The sequence below is a fragment of the Anabrus simplex genome, chromosome 1 (genome assembly GCF_040414725.1).
Source record: "Anabrus simplex isolate iqAnaSimp1 chromosome 1, ASM4041472v1, whole genome shotgun sequence".
Lineage (NCBI taxonomy): Eukaryota > Metazoa > Arthropoda > Insecta > Orthoptera > Tettigoniidae > Anabrus > Anabrus simplex.
Window position 1 is genome coordinate 461,559,025 of NC_090265.1, and position 16,047 is coordinate 461,575,071.

Consider the following 16,047-nt stretch of genomic DNA (forward strand, 5'->3'; position numbering starts at 1 on the left):
ACATGTATGCTTGCATTATCTGATATTGTGATTCTGCCAGTAAACAACATGCTTGTGGGAGGTCTCAATAGCAGTGGGGAGAGTGCGAACAAACTGAAAATATAGTTTACATGAATGGAAACTTGTATTTTCTTTAATGACTTTAAAATAAATGCCATGAATGTTAACCAATTCGGGTGTGCACATGCAAGTATGGGAATACCCAGGAGCCCCCACTGCCAATTTGTCCTCTTGAATTCCAACTTTATTTCATCTTGTAATCCTTCCTACCTCAAAAGCTCCACTCAAGCTTATTCATCTACTAATGTCATTTCACACCATCTCTCCACAGACAGCTCGGAACATGTCACTTAGTTGAGCAGCTCATCTCCTTACTCCCAAGCAGAGCTTTTTTTTTTTTTTTTAATTTATGAAAAAGGGTGGTGGTACTCACCTGAACTTCTTCATAAATTGAATCTTACAGGAGCTCTCACAGTTTCTTCAGATCTCCAGACGTACTCTCTTCTTCTCTTGATCAACTGTTTGTTGTTTGTATCCAAAGCAGAATGTCATCCTTGCAGTAGCCACAGGTCAACATATCTGTCCAGATTGAAACTGGCAAGAGAAGACCCAAATATTTTTATAAACGTGAGTGCAAAGGTTCTTTGTATTAACAAAGATGATCTGGCTGCTGTCTGTATCAGGTTAATCTGCAAAAATCCTCTTTACATTCACTGGAAGATATACCGGTACCAGTAGCAATGGTGCTCAATGTATTTGATAGAAGAAACAGTTTATCTTCTTCAAGATACTTGCTCTCTTTCGTTTAATCAAAGCTTTTGTGCCAGCTTTCTAATGTTTGCTTCTCTTAAGGTGACTTGTCTTTCTGACCAGTAGTGAGAGTCTAAAACATTAGCAAAATCAGGCAAATCAACATCTGCCCCCTACAAGAGTCTTCTTTCTAAGGATTCCTTTAGGCCCTGAAAAAAGGTACCTGGATTTACTGAATAGCTGTGCTTTTTGCTTGTTTTGTTATGATTTTCAGTCTCCTTGAATATCATGTTCTTTTTACTTTGGAGAGAGACCATAATATGGGCCAGCATGAACAATTTTTTTTTAAAAACACTCTTCTTGTCAGCTTTGTAGAAATTGAATTTATTTCCTGAAATTCTAAACCTGAATCACTTAGCTCCAACTCCAAAATAAAATGACAAGGTGTAATTTACTTCAATAGACCCTTATAAAGATACTGCTCTGTTTTGTCTCTTGCGGCATCCTTTTGTGCTTGTTTGAAATTAAAAACTAGTGCTGGGTAATCATGCCACACTGCATGGACTGTACGGGAGCTTGATGATACCCATCATGTATTTAAGACCCTTCCTATTTTCAGGAGCTCCAAATTTAATGTTGTCGTAGCCATAAGACCTATCTGTGTCGGTGCGACGTAAAGCCCCTAGCAAAAAAAAAAAAAAAAAAATGTTACCGTACATTCCTGCAGTCACCTCACAGTTTTTGGAAAAGCATGATACATTACATATAGTTTATCCATAAAACTCCTAAATCTGTTTACTGCAGCCATAGTATTTATTGTATCATTAACAGATAATTCCAAATGATTATCAGCACAATGACATTCTGTAATCTGTCTTGTAGTAGTTTTCTAACACCACTATGCACACCAATCATCACTGCAGCTCCATCACAAGTGACAGAGAGAAGGTAGTCCTTTAAATAGTCTTCTGACATTCCAAGGCCTTAAAGTCAATGCATTAATGAACAGAAAATCCCTTTGGCAGTTTTTTATTGATAAATAGGGTTCCAGAGAGCAAGAGCTCTGTCAAGAGGAACAATACATAGATAATCACAACAATGGCGGATTAACGCATAAGGTCTAAAAGTGAAAGAGTAATAATAGTGGTTTTACATATTCTTTAAGTATCACAATTTATCTAATGGATAGGATTATATTAAGTGGATTATCATCAGAGTAACAATACATGAGGAACAACTTTTTGACTTTTAAGATTTGGAAATGAAAATATCAGAGAAATAACTGTTACACATTTATAGTGCCTAACAGGTACTTCTTAAGCTTATTACGAAATGGCACAGTTTTAGAGATGATTGCTATGTTGTCAGGAATGCTGTTATATTCAGATATTAGTAAGTGTTGCACTCCCTTAGTGCCAAACCTTGTTGTATAATTTTGATGAACATGTAATTTATTTTTTTGCCTTGTCTTATATGAATGGATGTCAGTGACTTTAGGAAATTCAGAGTTGGTGAACATTTTGTTATGCAAGACTTTATGAATAAGAAGTGATGCGTTTAATGAGATTAATTTCTTAAGAGGTAATATATTTGTTTCAGAGTACATTTTATTTCGAGAATATAGTTGATGAAATCCATACATAAATCTAATAACCCTGTTTTGTAAGACCTCCAAAGTATTTAAGTTATTTTGGGTTGCTTTGCCCCAAATGAAACACAAGTAAGAAAGTCGAGATTGTATCATTGTGAAATAAATTAGACGAAGAGTGTCAATTGTTAGTAGGTACTTAATCTTGCCAATGATACCAACCAAGACAGAGATTTTATTATTTACGTTTAATATATGAGGTGTCCAGGAGAGGGCACTATCAATTATTAGTCCAAGATATTTAACTTCTTTAACCCATTTCAACTTCGTAGTGCCAAATAATATATTTGTAGTTGCATTTAGGTCATTTTGTGATTTATCGAACATCATACAGACAGTTTTTGAGTAATTGGCTGTTAGAAGATTTTTTCTCAGCCATTCATCTAAGATATAACAGTCATGCTGGATATCTGCAACTATTTCATCTTCAGAATTTGATGAATAGAACAGTGAAGTATCATCTGCCAAAAGTGATATTTTACCCTTAAAAGAACACAGGGCTATGTCATTAATATATATAAGAAACAAAATTGGACCCAATATGGAACCTTGTGGTACACCAAAGCAGATCTTTTGTAGCTCACTTTTATTCATGCCAATCTGAACATATTGTTGTCGATTTGATAAGAAATCCTTAAACCAGAGCAGCGAGGGACCTCTCACACTTGCCTTTTCCAGTTTGTATATCATAAGTTCATGGCTAACAGTATCAAAAGCCTTTTTTAAATCAATAAACAGCCCAGCAGTCTTGTAACCTTTATCAATATAATTTTGAAGCTCAATTATAATGTCCATTAAGGCAGGATTCACCCCAGCCTTTTCTCTGAAGCCATATTGAAATCTGGAAAAATAATTGCATTTTTCGAGGTAACTAATAAGCCTAACTTTGACAACAGTTTCTAAGATTTTAGATAATTCAGGTGGTATTGAGATGGGTCGGTAGTTTCCAGGGTCGGATCTATCATTCTGTTTGTGTATAGGAACCACTCTAGAGATCTTTAATGAATCAGGGACAATGCCTTTTGCCAAAGAGCAGTTGATAAATTCAGATATTGGACCAGAGAGTGCTCGATTACAGATTTTGAGAAGTTTACTGGAAATACCATCACTAGCAACTGAGCGAGCATGTTTGAGAGAATTGATTATTGTAGACACTTCTTCTGGAGAACATGGTTCTAGGAAAAGGAATTAGGATGATTATTGATTGTAGCAGTATGTTCAGGATGTGGAACAATATTTGAAGATAGTGTGGCAGGGACTGAGATAAAATTATTATTCAGGGCATTACAAATGTCACTTTTGTCTTCAAAACATTCATTCCCTAGCTTGATACGTGTAACATTGATTGTTGACTTTGAAGGTTTACCAAAAACTTCGTTTATGAGTTGCCAGGTGTGTTTAGTGTTGTGTAGATTGTTTTTAAATTGATTATCATAGTACGACTTCTTGAGAGTCCTTTTCAGGGTTGTAACTCTATTGCAGTAACTTTTATATTCTTCTTTAATTATACTGTTGTGTGGGTGTTTTCTCAATTTACTGTAGAGAAGTGCTTTATGCCTGCAGAGTGATGCAAGTTCTGGTGTGCACCATGCATTCAGAATGGTGTTTGCATTTTGATGATGAAATTTTCTAACTGTCGATGCATAGTCAAGACCACTTTGAATGTATCTGGTTAAAGCAGCATATGAAGCATTTATGTCCCCACCATCTACCCACTGGAATTGGTGTTGCTCAAAATATGATCTAGCCCTTTCATAATCTATATGTTTATATGAGTGTCGTTTTGGCTCACTGGGAGTAGGCCTATAATTAGATGTTTTTGAAATATCTAAACTAAAGAGCAAGAGATTATGGTCACTCATATCATCAATTATGTTATCTACAGACCAGTTATTAAGTTGTATGCTGCATAAAAAGTGGTCGATTAGTGAATTGTTCGAACTCAGTCTGGTAGGGTATATTGTGTTACAGTTTTTAAGGCCATAGCTCTGCATGAACGATTTATATTCATTAGTTAATACTGCATTTGAGAGTAAATTTATGTTAAAGTCACCAACAACAATTATATTTCTATGTTTTATTTTGTTGAGTATTATTTCTATGTCATCACATACCTGTGTCCAGTTTGAAGTGAATGGATTGTAAACAGCTATAATAATATAACTACACCCTGACTTAGAAATCTCCAGAACCAGAATATTATGATGCTTTTGGACATTATAGATGATATTATATTGCCACAATTTGTTTTTAGCGTAAATTGATACTCCCCCTTTTACATCAATCAGTTTGATCAAATCAAGGAAAAGGTTCCCAAAGCAGACAATTTGGGTAATACCACATGAACATAAACTATTAAAGCACTTTTGATAGTGAAAGTGGTTGATTTGTTAGTAATTAAGGAAGTCAATTTGCAATTGAAGATTTTTTTGACTACAGTTTTCCCTCATTTAATTGGCAATGTGGTTAATTATATTAATACAGGCATTGGTGAAACGAAGAATGCAGCCCAAATCTACACCATTAAGCTCCTGAAGGTTTATTTCATCTTCAAACTTGTTGAAAGATTGGTTCTTTATTGCCACTTTATAAGCTATTCAAAACACGTTAGAAGTAACTTATTTTTCATGAGCTTTCAAACACACTTTTCCCATTGTTTTGTGTTTAACTTGTTGTTTAATTTTCAATGCCATTCTGTGGGCTGCACATTCCTTATGGTCATAAATCATTTTCCTCAAAGATATTATATGTGTTTTTTTTACAACCATCTCCAAAGGCACTGGCCCATTCAGAGGAAATTTTTCACTCCCATTTGTTTCTCTCATCCTAAACTTGTATGCAGGTTTGGGAGATGCTTCAAAAGCATCATCGTGCTTTTTTCTACTGCGCACCGATCCAAAATAATAAGTTATTTTATTCATTTCACTTCTCTTAGTTGTAAGCCACCTGCAGTCCTTGCTCCTACTACACAGCTCTGAACTCACTTGTCTCGGTAGCACAAACCTAAGTGTTCTATGCTTTCCAAATGATATAAAAACAATGAATGCAGTTAAATTTAAACATATGTTAACCCCAGATTAACTATGATGGTTAGCTATTTCCTACTTGTTTGCTGCTAAGTTAATATTAATGGCACTTGGTGCAATAGGGATACCATTAGATTGTCCTTCACAAGAACATGGATCTCAGAATGGTGAGAATACTCTATCGTAGTCCAGTAGCCCAAAATGAGTAATGACAAGAAAGAACAAGATGAAGCTATCCCTTTCTTTTTTCATTAACTCCGATGACACAAAATGGTTAATATGACAAGAATGATAATTTTAGAATGGCAGTTTATAATTTTAAAATGGCAGTTTACAGAAACTTCAGTCATGTACTATGCTGATAATTATAGCAGATTCATTAGTGCTGTACTAGCTGTTGCCAAAAAATATATTCCAAGAGGCTACAGAAAAGAGCACATTCCTGGCTGGACTGATGTTTCTGAGGAACTTTACAAAGATTTTGTTACAACCAGAAACCAAAAAGTTGCTGACAAGCTCCTTCAAAGCTTGGTAGACAAGCCTGGTCCCTGCTTAGAAAATTGGGTAATGGTAAACCAACAGTTTGTGAGGTACCCACAATAACTCCTAATAATGTTGCTGCACACATAGCCTCGATGTCAAGAGTAATAATGGATGTGAAGCATGTTTGACAAGTCTGGAGGGAACTGAAATATCTCAAAGCCCAAAGACAACCAAACTCAGATTATTGTTGTCCCTTTTGTGTTAATAGGATTGAAGATGCCCTGAAGGACATGAAAAATGGTAAAGCACCAGGATTTGATGTGCTACATTCCAAATTCCTTGTCAACTGTGGTAAAAATTCATGTTTATGGTTGTAGAAGTTTGCTGCCAACATTCTAAAGACTTGTAAGCTCTAAAATTACTTGTGGAAATACCCATAGAGCAAATGGGATTTAGGCCTCACCACATCTGTACAAACCAGATGTTGTCACTGACAACGTTTATTTAGGCAGGATTCCAACAGTGCTTGAAGACATCTGTAGCATTCATCGATCTTAAGACTGCCTACGACACTGTAGGGAGAGAAGATCTGATTTACAAGCTACTCAGAGAAATTCCCTGCAAGACTGTTGCCAATCTAGTCAATAACATGCTGACTAACAGACTGTTTAAAGTTGTCATGGGTAGTAGAGTTAGTGCACAAAGAAAACTAAGTGATGGACTACCACAAGGTTCTGTCCTAGCTCCACTCATTTTCAGCTTGTATATAGCTGATATGCTTAGGACGAAATCAAGAAAGTTTGGATATGCAGATGATTGGGCAATAGCTACAAGGAACTCAAACATAACAACCACTGAGTCCACAGTCACAACATATCTGAGTGTTCTAGGTGACAGTTTACACAAATGGAGACTCTAACCAAGTATGACCAAGGCTGAAGTTTGTTCCTTCCATCTCAACAACTGCATGGCTAACATGGATTATCACCATAAAACCTATCTGTATTGGTGTGACATAAATCCACTAGCAAAAAACAAAAATAAATAAATAAATAAATAAAAAATACATGGATCTCAGAGGTTATTTTGATAATGTCCTTTTACTACACAGTCAAAATCCCAAGTACCTGGGTGTTATTTTAGATAGAATGTTATCCTTCAAACAACATTTGCTGAAGACTGCTGCAAAGCTGAGATCATGTAAAAACATCATCCAGAAACTACGTGCAACAATATGGGGCTTTAATGCTTCACTCTTTGCTCTTCGGCTATTGGTCTCGTTCTATCTGAATATTGCGCCCACATGTGATTGAACAGCCCTCTCATCAGGAAGATTGAAAGATTGATGCTGAAATTAATAAAATAATGTGATTGATCTCCGGTACCCTTAAGTGCACCCCTGCTCAATGGCTTCCAGTTTTGAGCTACATTCCTCCACCTCATCTCTGCAGGTGTAAAGTTCTGGTCAAAGAGTACCGCAAGAAACTCCAAAATCAGCATCTTTCTATTGATGCAGACTTATCTGATGGTTGTCTAACCAGACTTCATTCAAGACAGCCCCCTATAAGACAAATGCGAGACTAATCAGTGAAAACTTTGATACGGTGCAACAGTGGTCCCAAGATTGGAAGACTTTTGCTCCTCAGAAGTTTCAAGGCATGCCATTAGTTACCTCTAAAGTTCCTGGATTTGACCCACCTCACAAGATGTGGTCAAAACTAAACCAGATCAGGACCAATTCTGGAGTTTGTGCGGACTCTCTGTTTTAGTGGAACAAATGCGACTGTGGAGCTGATAGACAAACAGTGAAACACATAATTCAAGATTGTCCCATAAGAGCATATGAAGGAGACATCAAGGATTTTACCTCTGTGACTTCTGCTGAAGTATATTATATTTTGACCTTAGATTTAAGATTGTGATCAGCTTTGTTTGTTTTCTTTTTTGTTTTTGTTTTTTTCTATAAAATGTAAATGTATACCATCATAATAATCAAGTGATTGTATGCTTTATATGCAAGCCTATAGAAACAAAAGCAGAGAAACAAGGTTCATTTTAAGCCATCACTTCATAGGAATATAATATCCAATTCATTTTTGTTTTTGTTTCTTTTATTAAAGGTGCCAGTACTGTGCATTATCACAAAAATGAACACTGCTCCCAAGTCTTTCCTGCACAAGGTTTTCAACATTTTCATATTACTACTCTTTTGTTGAAAATCACACAGAACAAATTGTGCTGCTTTCCTTTGACTCTTTTCCAGTTCTTGTATCAAGTAATCCTGGCATGGGCTCCATACACTGGAACCATACTCTAATTGGGATCTTGCCAGGGACTTAAACGTTCTCTCCTTCACATTCTTACTACAACCCCTAAATACCCACATAAGGCTTTGCTCTCACTCCTCACGATGAGATAAAGAGGATCCAAATGAAAGGGAATAAATTTCTATGAAAGATCCTCAGCCCATATCAAAATATTGACAGCTGCAGAGCTGTACTCTAAATCTGAAAAGCTTATGTGTTAAGAGGAATCATCATCTCATGTTTTACGGTCATCTGTTTTGGATGCCTAACACCAGAATATCTCACAGACTTCATGATCTTCTCATGGCTAGTAAATGTTCCACTCCATGGGCAAGTGCAATGAAGGAGAATCTGACCAGTTCTAAATGCTGACTGAAGAAAGAAATAAGTTCAGGACCTGGGTACATGGGTTAAAGGACCTTCGAGAAAGAGTGAGAAGACAATCTGGCCCAAAGAGGTTTGATGAGTGATGAACTGCATTCTCCACAAAGATGAAGAAGTATAGTACTGGAAATTCAGAAAGGCTGACAAAATAATGTTACTCATGGTCCTAAGAGGCTGAAGCAATGTGTTAAAAAAAAACATAGTGACAATTATATCTTTACACTGTTTTTACCCTCCGACTATCCATATTTTTTGTAGGTATCATATTTCTTGAAACAAATATATTTTCCATTTTTCTGAGAAATCTTTAGCTTTAATATTCAACATTTTGTTCAAATTTCTGACCGAATTTCTTTTTGAAAAGTCTACTGAATCAAATAGTTCACTATTGATGTCTACACTATCTCCCATCATTGTTTTTCAGTTGAAGGAAAGTATAATCTAGAATTATATTTATGTCTATAGAAATGATATGTAAGACACCCAATCAAGTAGTTCACTGATGTCTACACTGTCTCCCATTGTTGTTTTTCAGTTGAAGGAAAATAATTAAAATCCACAGCCTGTTTCCATGCTGTTTTGACCAGGTCAGGAATGGAATGAATGAAGCCGCCATCTAGCGGCAAGGATGGGAAATGTGCCAGCTGCCGAAGGCTGTCACACTCCACTGGGGCAATGATAAATGACTGATAGATGAAATGAAATGTTAATGGAGAGTGTTACTGGAATGAAATATGACAGGGAAAACTGGAGTACCCACAGAAAAACCTGTCTTGCCTCTGCTTTGTCCAGCACAAATCTCACATGAGTGCCCGGGATTCGAATCACGGTATCCAGCAGTGAGAGGCTGGCGCACTGCCTCCTGAGCCATGGAGGCTTCTGAAAGAAGATATAATCTAGGATCATATTTATGTCTATAGAAATTATATGTAAGCTTTATATAATGTTTAGCAGATTTTGTGAAAAAGCCATAACAATAACTATTTTTTACTGTAGATAATAATGACTCACAGGGGGAAAGCCAGCCTTAAAATACTGTAGCTTGACACACAGGGAGAATGTATAGGCATGTGTATTAATGGGCAGTCTCTTTTCCCAATTGCCCCATCAGGTAACCAGAGAAAGGTGAACTCATTCTGCTTACCGTATACTTTGGCTGGAACAAAACACTGTTTCCTAAGTAGGTCTTTGTTCCACAGATTTTCTGCATATGCCTTTCAGTAATATTTTAAAACCAAATAAGATACCATATTTGGTTGCATTTCTTCAGGATACCTTACTGGAAAAGTTCAGTTTGCCCCGTCTGCTCTCAGGCTTTGCTACTGATGAAGAATGATTTTCAATGCAAATGCAAAATGCTCTTGCAGTTGATTACAATTACATTTCTAATATTAATGTTTATTACTTTTAGATGAGACAGGTATAAGGGAAGGATGCAAGATGAAATGTGACACAGAACCTTGTAAGAACCAAGGAATCTGTATTGAAGACTTTGGGAAAGGTGAAAGTACTTGCAACTGTGAACATACATCCTACTATGGAGAATTTTGTAGTGAAGGTAAGTACCTCTTCTATTTCTCTTACCATTTAAAAACACACTTGCATATCCAGTCATCAAATATTTATATGTTAGAGCATATAATTGCCACAGTGGAAAAATCTTCATAGTCCTGATGTTTTTCAATTCATTTACTTAAAGATTACTTGCATTAATTTAAGCTGAAAGTTTGAACCAGAATGATTCTTTTATTGTCAGAAAGCATGAGTTATTATACATATTGTCTCATAAATAATGTTTTACAATCTGAATTTTACTCATTGTTAATTACAAGATACTAGTATCACTCTGTATTGACAGTTTTCACTTTACAATTGAAAAGTTCTTATTATGCCCTCCTGTTCAATACATGTGTCCATCTTTTGATGTACGGTAGTGATTTTTAATCAAACATGTTTAACTCATATTGAGCCATCTTCAGTGAAAAAAATTAAAAGCTACATTAATTGGTTTGAATAACATTCTTTCAACATCAATTCATGTAGCTTTTAATATTTTTCACTTGATGGCTCAAAATGAGCTGAAACATGTTTGATTAAAAATCACTCCATCAAAAGATGGATACATACATTGAACAGGAGGACATAATAAAAACTTTTCCATTGTAAAGTTATTGTTTGTTGTGACAACAAATATGTCTTTAAAGAAAGAGAGTTGTGTTCTTCAGTTATGAACTACCTTTCAGCCTATGCTACAATTTCTAGACAGAATCTAATAATGCACATTAATTTGCAGCTTATGAATGAACGTCTAAGTTAGCAAAATTGTTCACTCACTTCATTTACAAGAAGATATTCCAAACATTATTATTACAGTTTGATATATTTAATGCTGTAAGGCTTATATAACATTGATCTCTGTGACAATGGGCAGTGACAAAATGCACTTCACAGGAGTTTGATACAGTTTATCTACAGTTTGCAACAATGACTGTCACAGAACTTGCTGCTTTGAAGGGCAGTGTGATATTCTCTGATGTTCTCTACCAAGGAGTAGTGAACAGTATGAGTGGCTAGAAATCAGGAGATTTGGGTTTGAATCCTGGGATTGTTGAACATTTTAACCTCAGTTCTGTTCAAAGTACTGAAGATTTATTGGAAGCTAATCTCCTGATTTGTACCCTCAGCAATCTAGAAAGGAGTGAGGCACAGTTGCAGTTTGTTCCCCCTCTTTTTCAATGTTTATATAGAACAGGCAGTAAAGGAAATCAAAGGAGAATTTGGGAAGGGAATCACAATCCAAGGAGAGGAAATCAAAACTCTGAGATTTGCTGATGATATTGTTATTTTATCTGAGACTACATAAGATCTGGAGAAATTGCTCAATGGTATGGACAGAGTCTTGGGAAAGAAGTATTATCTGCGCACTTTTTAGTGATAGATTTGTGTACGGGTTTGAGGAGAAAGGAGGGAGCTCTCCCGGTTCCGTTAGTACTGCCAACTAAATGGAAATGAAATCTGAATTGAATCGATAATATGATCGATCGATATGAATTTTCTAAACCTTTGTTATCTTAAGGCAACAACTGTGTCACACACACATTATATAACATTATATAACATTTCTCGATGCAAATCTTATTCCTAGAGTGAATTCTATAGTTTGGCTTTGCTGTGTAAATAACAACAGTACTAGTATGTAAAGTGTATGCCAGATGTCGCACAGCGATGCATAAGCGATTCATAGTTTGTGTTCCAAAGGTTGCCAGTACGAATCTCGAAGATTGCCGAGGTCGACCGATTCAGCACTGGGGTGTAAATCTATTGCTAAATAGTGCACAGATAATACAAGATGAAAATAAGTCCAAAACAAAAGTATGGAGTGCAGTCAAACAAAGTCAGGTGATGCAGGACATAGATTAGGAAATGAAGTCTTAAAGGAAGTTGATGAATATTGTTACTTGGGTAGTAAAATAACTAACGATGGCAGAAGTAAGGAGGATATAAAATGCAGACTAGCACAAGCAAAGAAGGCCTTTCTTAAGAAAAGAAATTTGCTCACTTTGAACATTGATATAGGAATTAGAAAGATGTTTTTGAAGACGTTAGTCTGGAAGTGAAACGTGGACAATAACTAGTTCGGAAAGATAGAAGCTTTTGAAATGTGGCATTACAGAAGACTGTTGAAGGTGAGATGGATAGATCAAATCATGAATGAAGAGATACTGAATCAAATTGGTGAGAGGAGATCGATTTGGCTAAACATGACCAGAAGAAGAGAGAGAATGATAGGACACATCTTAAGACACCCAGGACTTGTTCAGTTGGTTTTTGAGGGAAGTGTAAGCGGTAAGAATGGTAGGAGGTAGACCAAGGTATGAATACAACAAGCAGATTAGAGCAGATGCAGGATGCAGCAGTTACGTAGAAATGACAAGGTTAGCACAGGATAGGATGACATGCAGAGCTGCATCAAACAAGTCTATGGACTGATGACTCAAACAACAGCAACAATAACTTAATAATGTCTTGTACTCTAGGCTATGGAATTAAAGAATTTCAAAATAACTATATCATGATGCATGATAATCTGAAATAAAATTAAAATGATCTCAGAAAAGAATAATCGAGTCTAAACTCCTGAACATCTAATATGTAGTGTACTAATAATAATGGTGTGTGGCCTCTGGAGAGGTCTGGTGCAGGTCTTTCAAGTTGATTCCCTTGGAACCTAGGCGTCTGTGAGGATGGAGCCCTTCGTAAGATGAATTCAAATGCTGAAGACAGCACAAACACCCAGCCTCTAAGGCAGAGAAATTAACCAATGAAAATTAAATTGCTTGGACCAACCAGGAATCAAACCCAGGAGCCCTCCGACCATAGACCAGCATGAAAACCATTTAGCCATAGTGCCAAACAATGTACTAATGTAAGCAAAATCCAGAAAACCTGACTATATAAGGGAAAATTTCAAATTTCAAATGCAATATATTCTTATGGAAACTGATACAGAAGTAGCAGCTAATAGGTAATCTCTGAAACTATTGGGCCGATTTTGAAATTTCTTGAAAGATAATGTCATTCCAGTGAATATGGGCTAAGTATCATCCAGGAATATCAAAGGATTCCCATAAGAACTGTGACAAGAAAAAAATTGCCATTAATAATAAATATGAATGTTTGAATGCTTGCCTGTCTGTGTTCTTCCCACATAAAAACTACTTGGTAAGGAACTCAAATTTGGCAAGCTTATAGCTGGTACCTTTGGATGACATATAAGTTACTATCATGCTACCCTTTACATGGGCCATGTAGTGAAAGGAAATGCGAAGCAAGCCAGAGGAAAACTATGACTGCGACACTTAATACTGAATATGCTGTCCATATGGTTAGTCCTTTTGAACAATGGAGTGCACCAAGTATACTTGAAATTTGATTTCCCAGAAAAAGAAAAAAAAATTGTATAAATTTTCTTTGTATCTCTAATAGTTTTCAAGAAAAATGTTTTTCTGTGTTTTGGCATATGCTTTACCCTCGGTTTCTTTGTCTTGGTTTCTTTCACATAAAAAATACTTGATGGACCATGCTTAAATTTGGCAAGCATATAGATGGAAGCTTTGGTTAACATATTGGCTACTTACTATCACACTGTATCTTAAGGGGGCCATGCAGGGAAATGAAGTGTGAAACAAGTCATTGGAAAAGGTACACTTGGGACCCTAAAGTGAATACCTTGCCTAAATGGTTAGTCCTATTAAATAATGGAGTCAGCGAGTGTACTTAAATTTCTATTTACTCTAAAAAAGTTTATATGCAGTTCCTTCATAATTCTATCAGTATTCCCAAAAAAAAGTGTGTTTTCCTACGTTTTGCTAACAGTATCAGACCATAAAGAATTGATGTCTACGCAATCAATGCCATTGTTCGGTGGCTTGCTATTGAATGATATTATTGCAAATTATCCTACATATGCAGGATTAATTAGCTGTATTATCTGTAAGATTTTGGTTTACTCTGATGACCCTGTATATTCCTTAAAGGGGCTGCCTGGCCGAGATGGTAAAGGCAAGCTCGGTTCACCCAGAAGGACGTGGGTTCGAATCTCTGTCAGGAAGTCGTAAAATTTAAGAAATGAGATTTCCACTTCCAGAGATGCATATGGCCCTGAGGTTCACTCAGCCTACACCAAAAATGCGTACCAGGTTAATTCCTGGGGTCAAAGGCAGCCAGGCGTAGAGCTAACCACTCTACCCCAGCACGCGCCGAGGTTAACAATGGTGGAAGCCTTTACCTTCCACTCCTCCAAGGGCCTCCGTGGCCTGTACGGAGGTGACTTTGCTTTGCTTTGCTTTGTATATTCATTAATCATTTTCTGTACATATCTCTAGCATCAAAAGTTTATTTCTTGTTGGTTTAGTAAAACAATATAAATAATAATAATTTTTCTTATTCAAACAGTATGTAAATTGCTATGAAACAAACTTGTACTTGTGGAATGCGATCTTTTCAATAACAAGTAACTGCTACATGATATTCTTGTATGTTCTTTTTCCTTTTTTCTAGAAAAAGGTGCTGAATTTGGAGGTGAATCGATGATTCAAAGAAAATACAATCCTGAAGGACCTGTCACACGAGTAAAAGTTCAGCTAGCATTCTCCAGTAATGATGAGGCAGACAAAAGAACATTGCTCTTGTTATTGCAGACTTCAACTGAGTAAGCCTATCTTATGTTTACTTTTTCTTACTTTGAAAGTGACTACTAAATTGAACTGAGACTCATTACCATTGTCACGTAGCTAAGATTTATTTATGTAATCGTATGGTGATTATAACTACAAATTTATAAGTCTAGGTCCAAGTATTTCAGCCACTCTACAGCACTTTCTGAAAGATGAAACAGGTCGCTGGGGCTTCCGGAGTAGGCATGAAGAGGGCAGCGCAGGATGACATGGTCCACGGTCTGCTCCTCTTCACTGCATTCACACATAGGAGAATCCATCCAACCCCACTTATGGCGTAAGAAATTGCAGCGTCCATGCCCAGTTCTCAGTCTGTTGAAGCGACACCATAGTTTTCTTGAAGCCAAGTGATCGAACTTGTTCAGAGATTTAATAGAAATTCATTCAAATTAGTTATTAAGCCTTTGCACTTGTATATCGGATATGTTACTATTTGTTTATGTCACAAAACACAGAAAAGTCTTATGGCAAGAATGGAATAGGAAAAGACTAGGACTGGGAAGGAAAATACCATGGCTTTAATTAAGGTACAGCCCCAGCATTTGCCTGGTGTGAAAATTGGAAACCGTAGAAAGCCATCTTTAGGTCTGCCAACAGTGGGATTCAAACCCAGTATATTCCATATGTAAGCTGATAGTTATGTGGCCCGAACACAGAGTCGACTTGCTCGGTGTGTCGAATATGTCCCGACATCACAGTCTCCTGGTAGTGCTCATATTTCAGAATTCTTCCGACATAATTTATTCTAAGAATGGCATGCATTAATGGCAACATATAAGCCTTGCTGGGCAATAATGATGCCACAACACAACACTTTAATATGAAATCGTAACACTTACCTGTGAAGTACTTCCTTTCCACATTAGCTCCTGATAAAATGAAACTGGAAGAAAACCCATTCCTATGATGAAGAAGAGGGGAGTACAACATGATAAACGTATATGCTACCAACTAGAGAAACACCTTTCTCAAACTACATAAATGAAATCCACTGTAACTTGACAAAAATTTAATTAGAGAAAAGAAAAAAAAGGATAAATGATTTACATAATTTAACAAATCAAATCTTAGGTTCCTTTTTAAATGACTATTTTGTTACCTTAATGCAAGTATGTGAATAGTAAGCCTTTGGGTAGAAGAAATACCACATTTCATTCTCACTCGGTACAGAAACTTTCTTAAACAAAAACAATCACAATTCCTTCTAAAATTTC

At 36.3% G+C, this 16,047-nt stretch overlaps 1 protein-coding gene across 4 annotated transcripts in view; it reads left to right on the forward strand.

Moving 5' to 3' along the window:
* axo (axotactin) overlaps positions 1–16,047 on the forward strand; it is a 608,064-nt gene that overhangs the window by 497,136 nt on the left and 94,881 nt on the right. For all 4 annotated transcript variants that reach the window (XR_010858480.2, XM_067135240.2, XM_067135242.2 and 1 more), the window contains exons 23-24: positions 10,009–10,155; positions 14,658–14,808. Coding sequence is in view for 3 of the 4 variants with exons in the window: in XM_067135240.2 (XP_066991341.1) it covers positions 10,009–10,155; positions 14,658–14,808 (298 nt within the window). In the remaining variant the exon portion in view is untranslated. The remainder of the gene's footprint in view (positions 1–10,008; positions 10,156–14,657; positions 14,809–16,047) is intronic.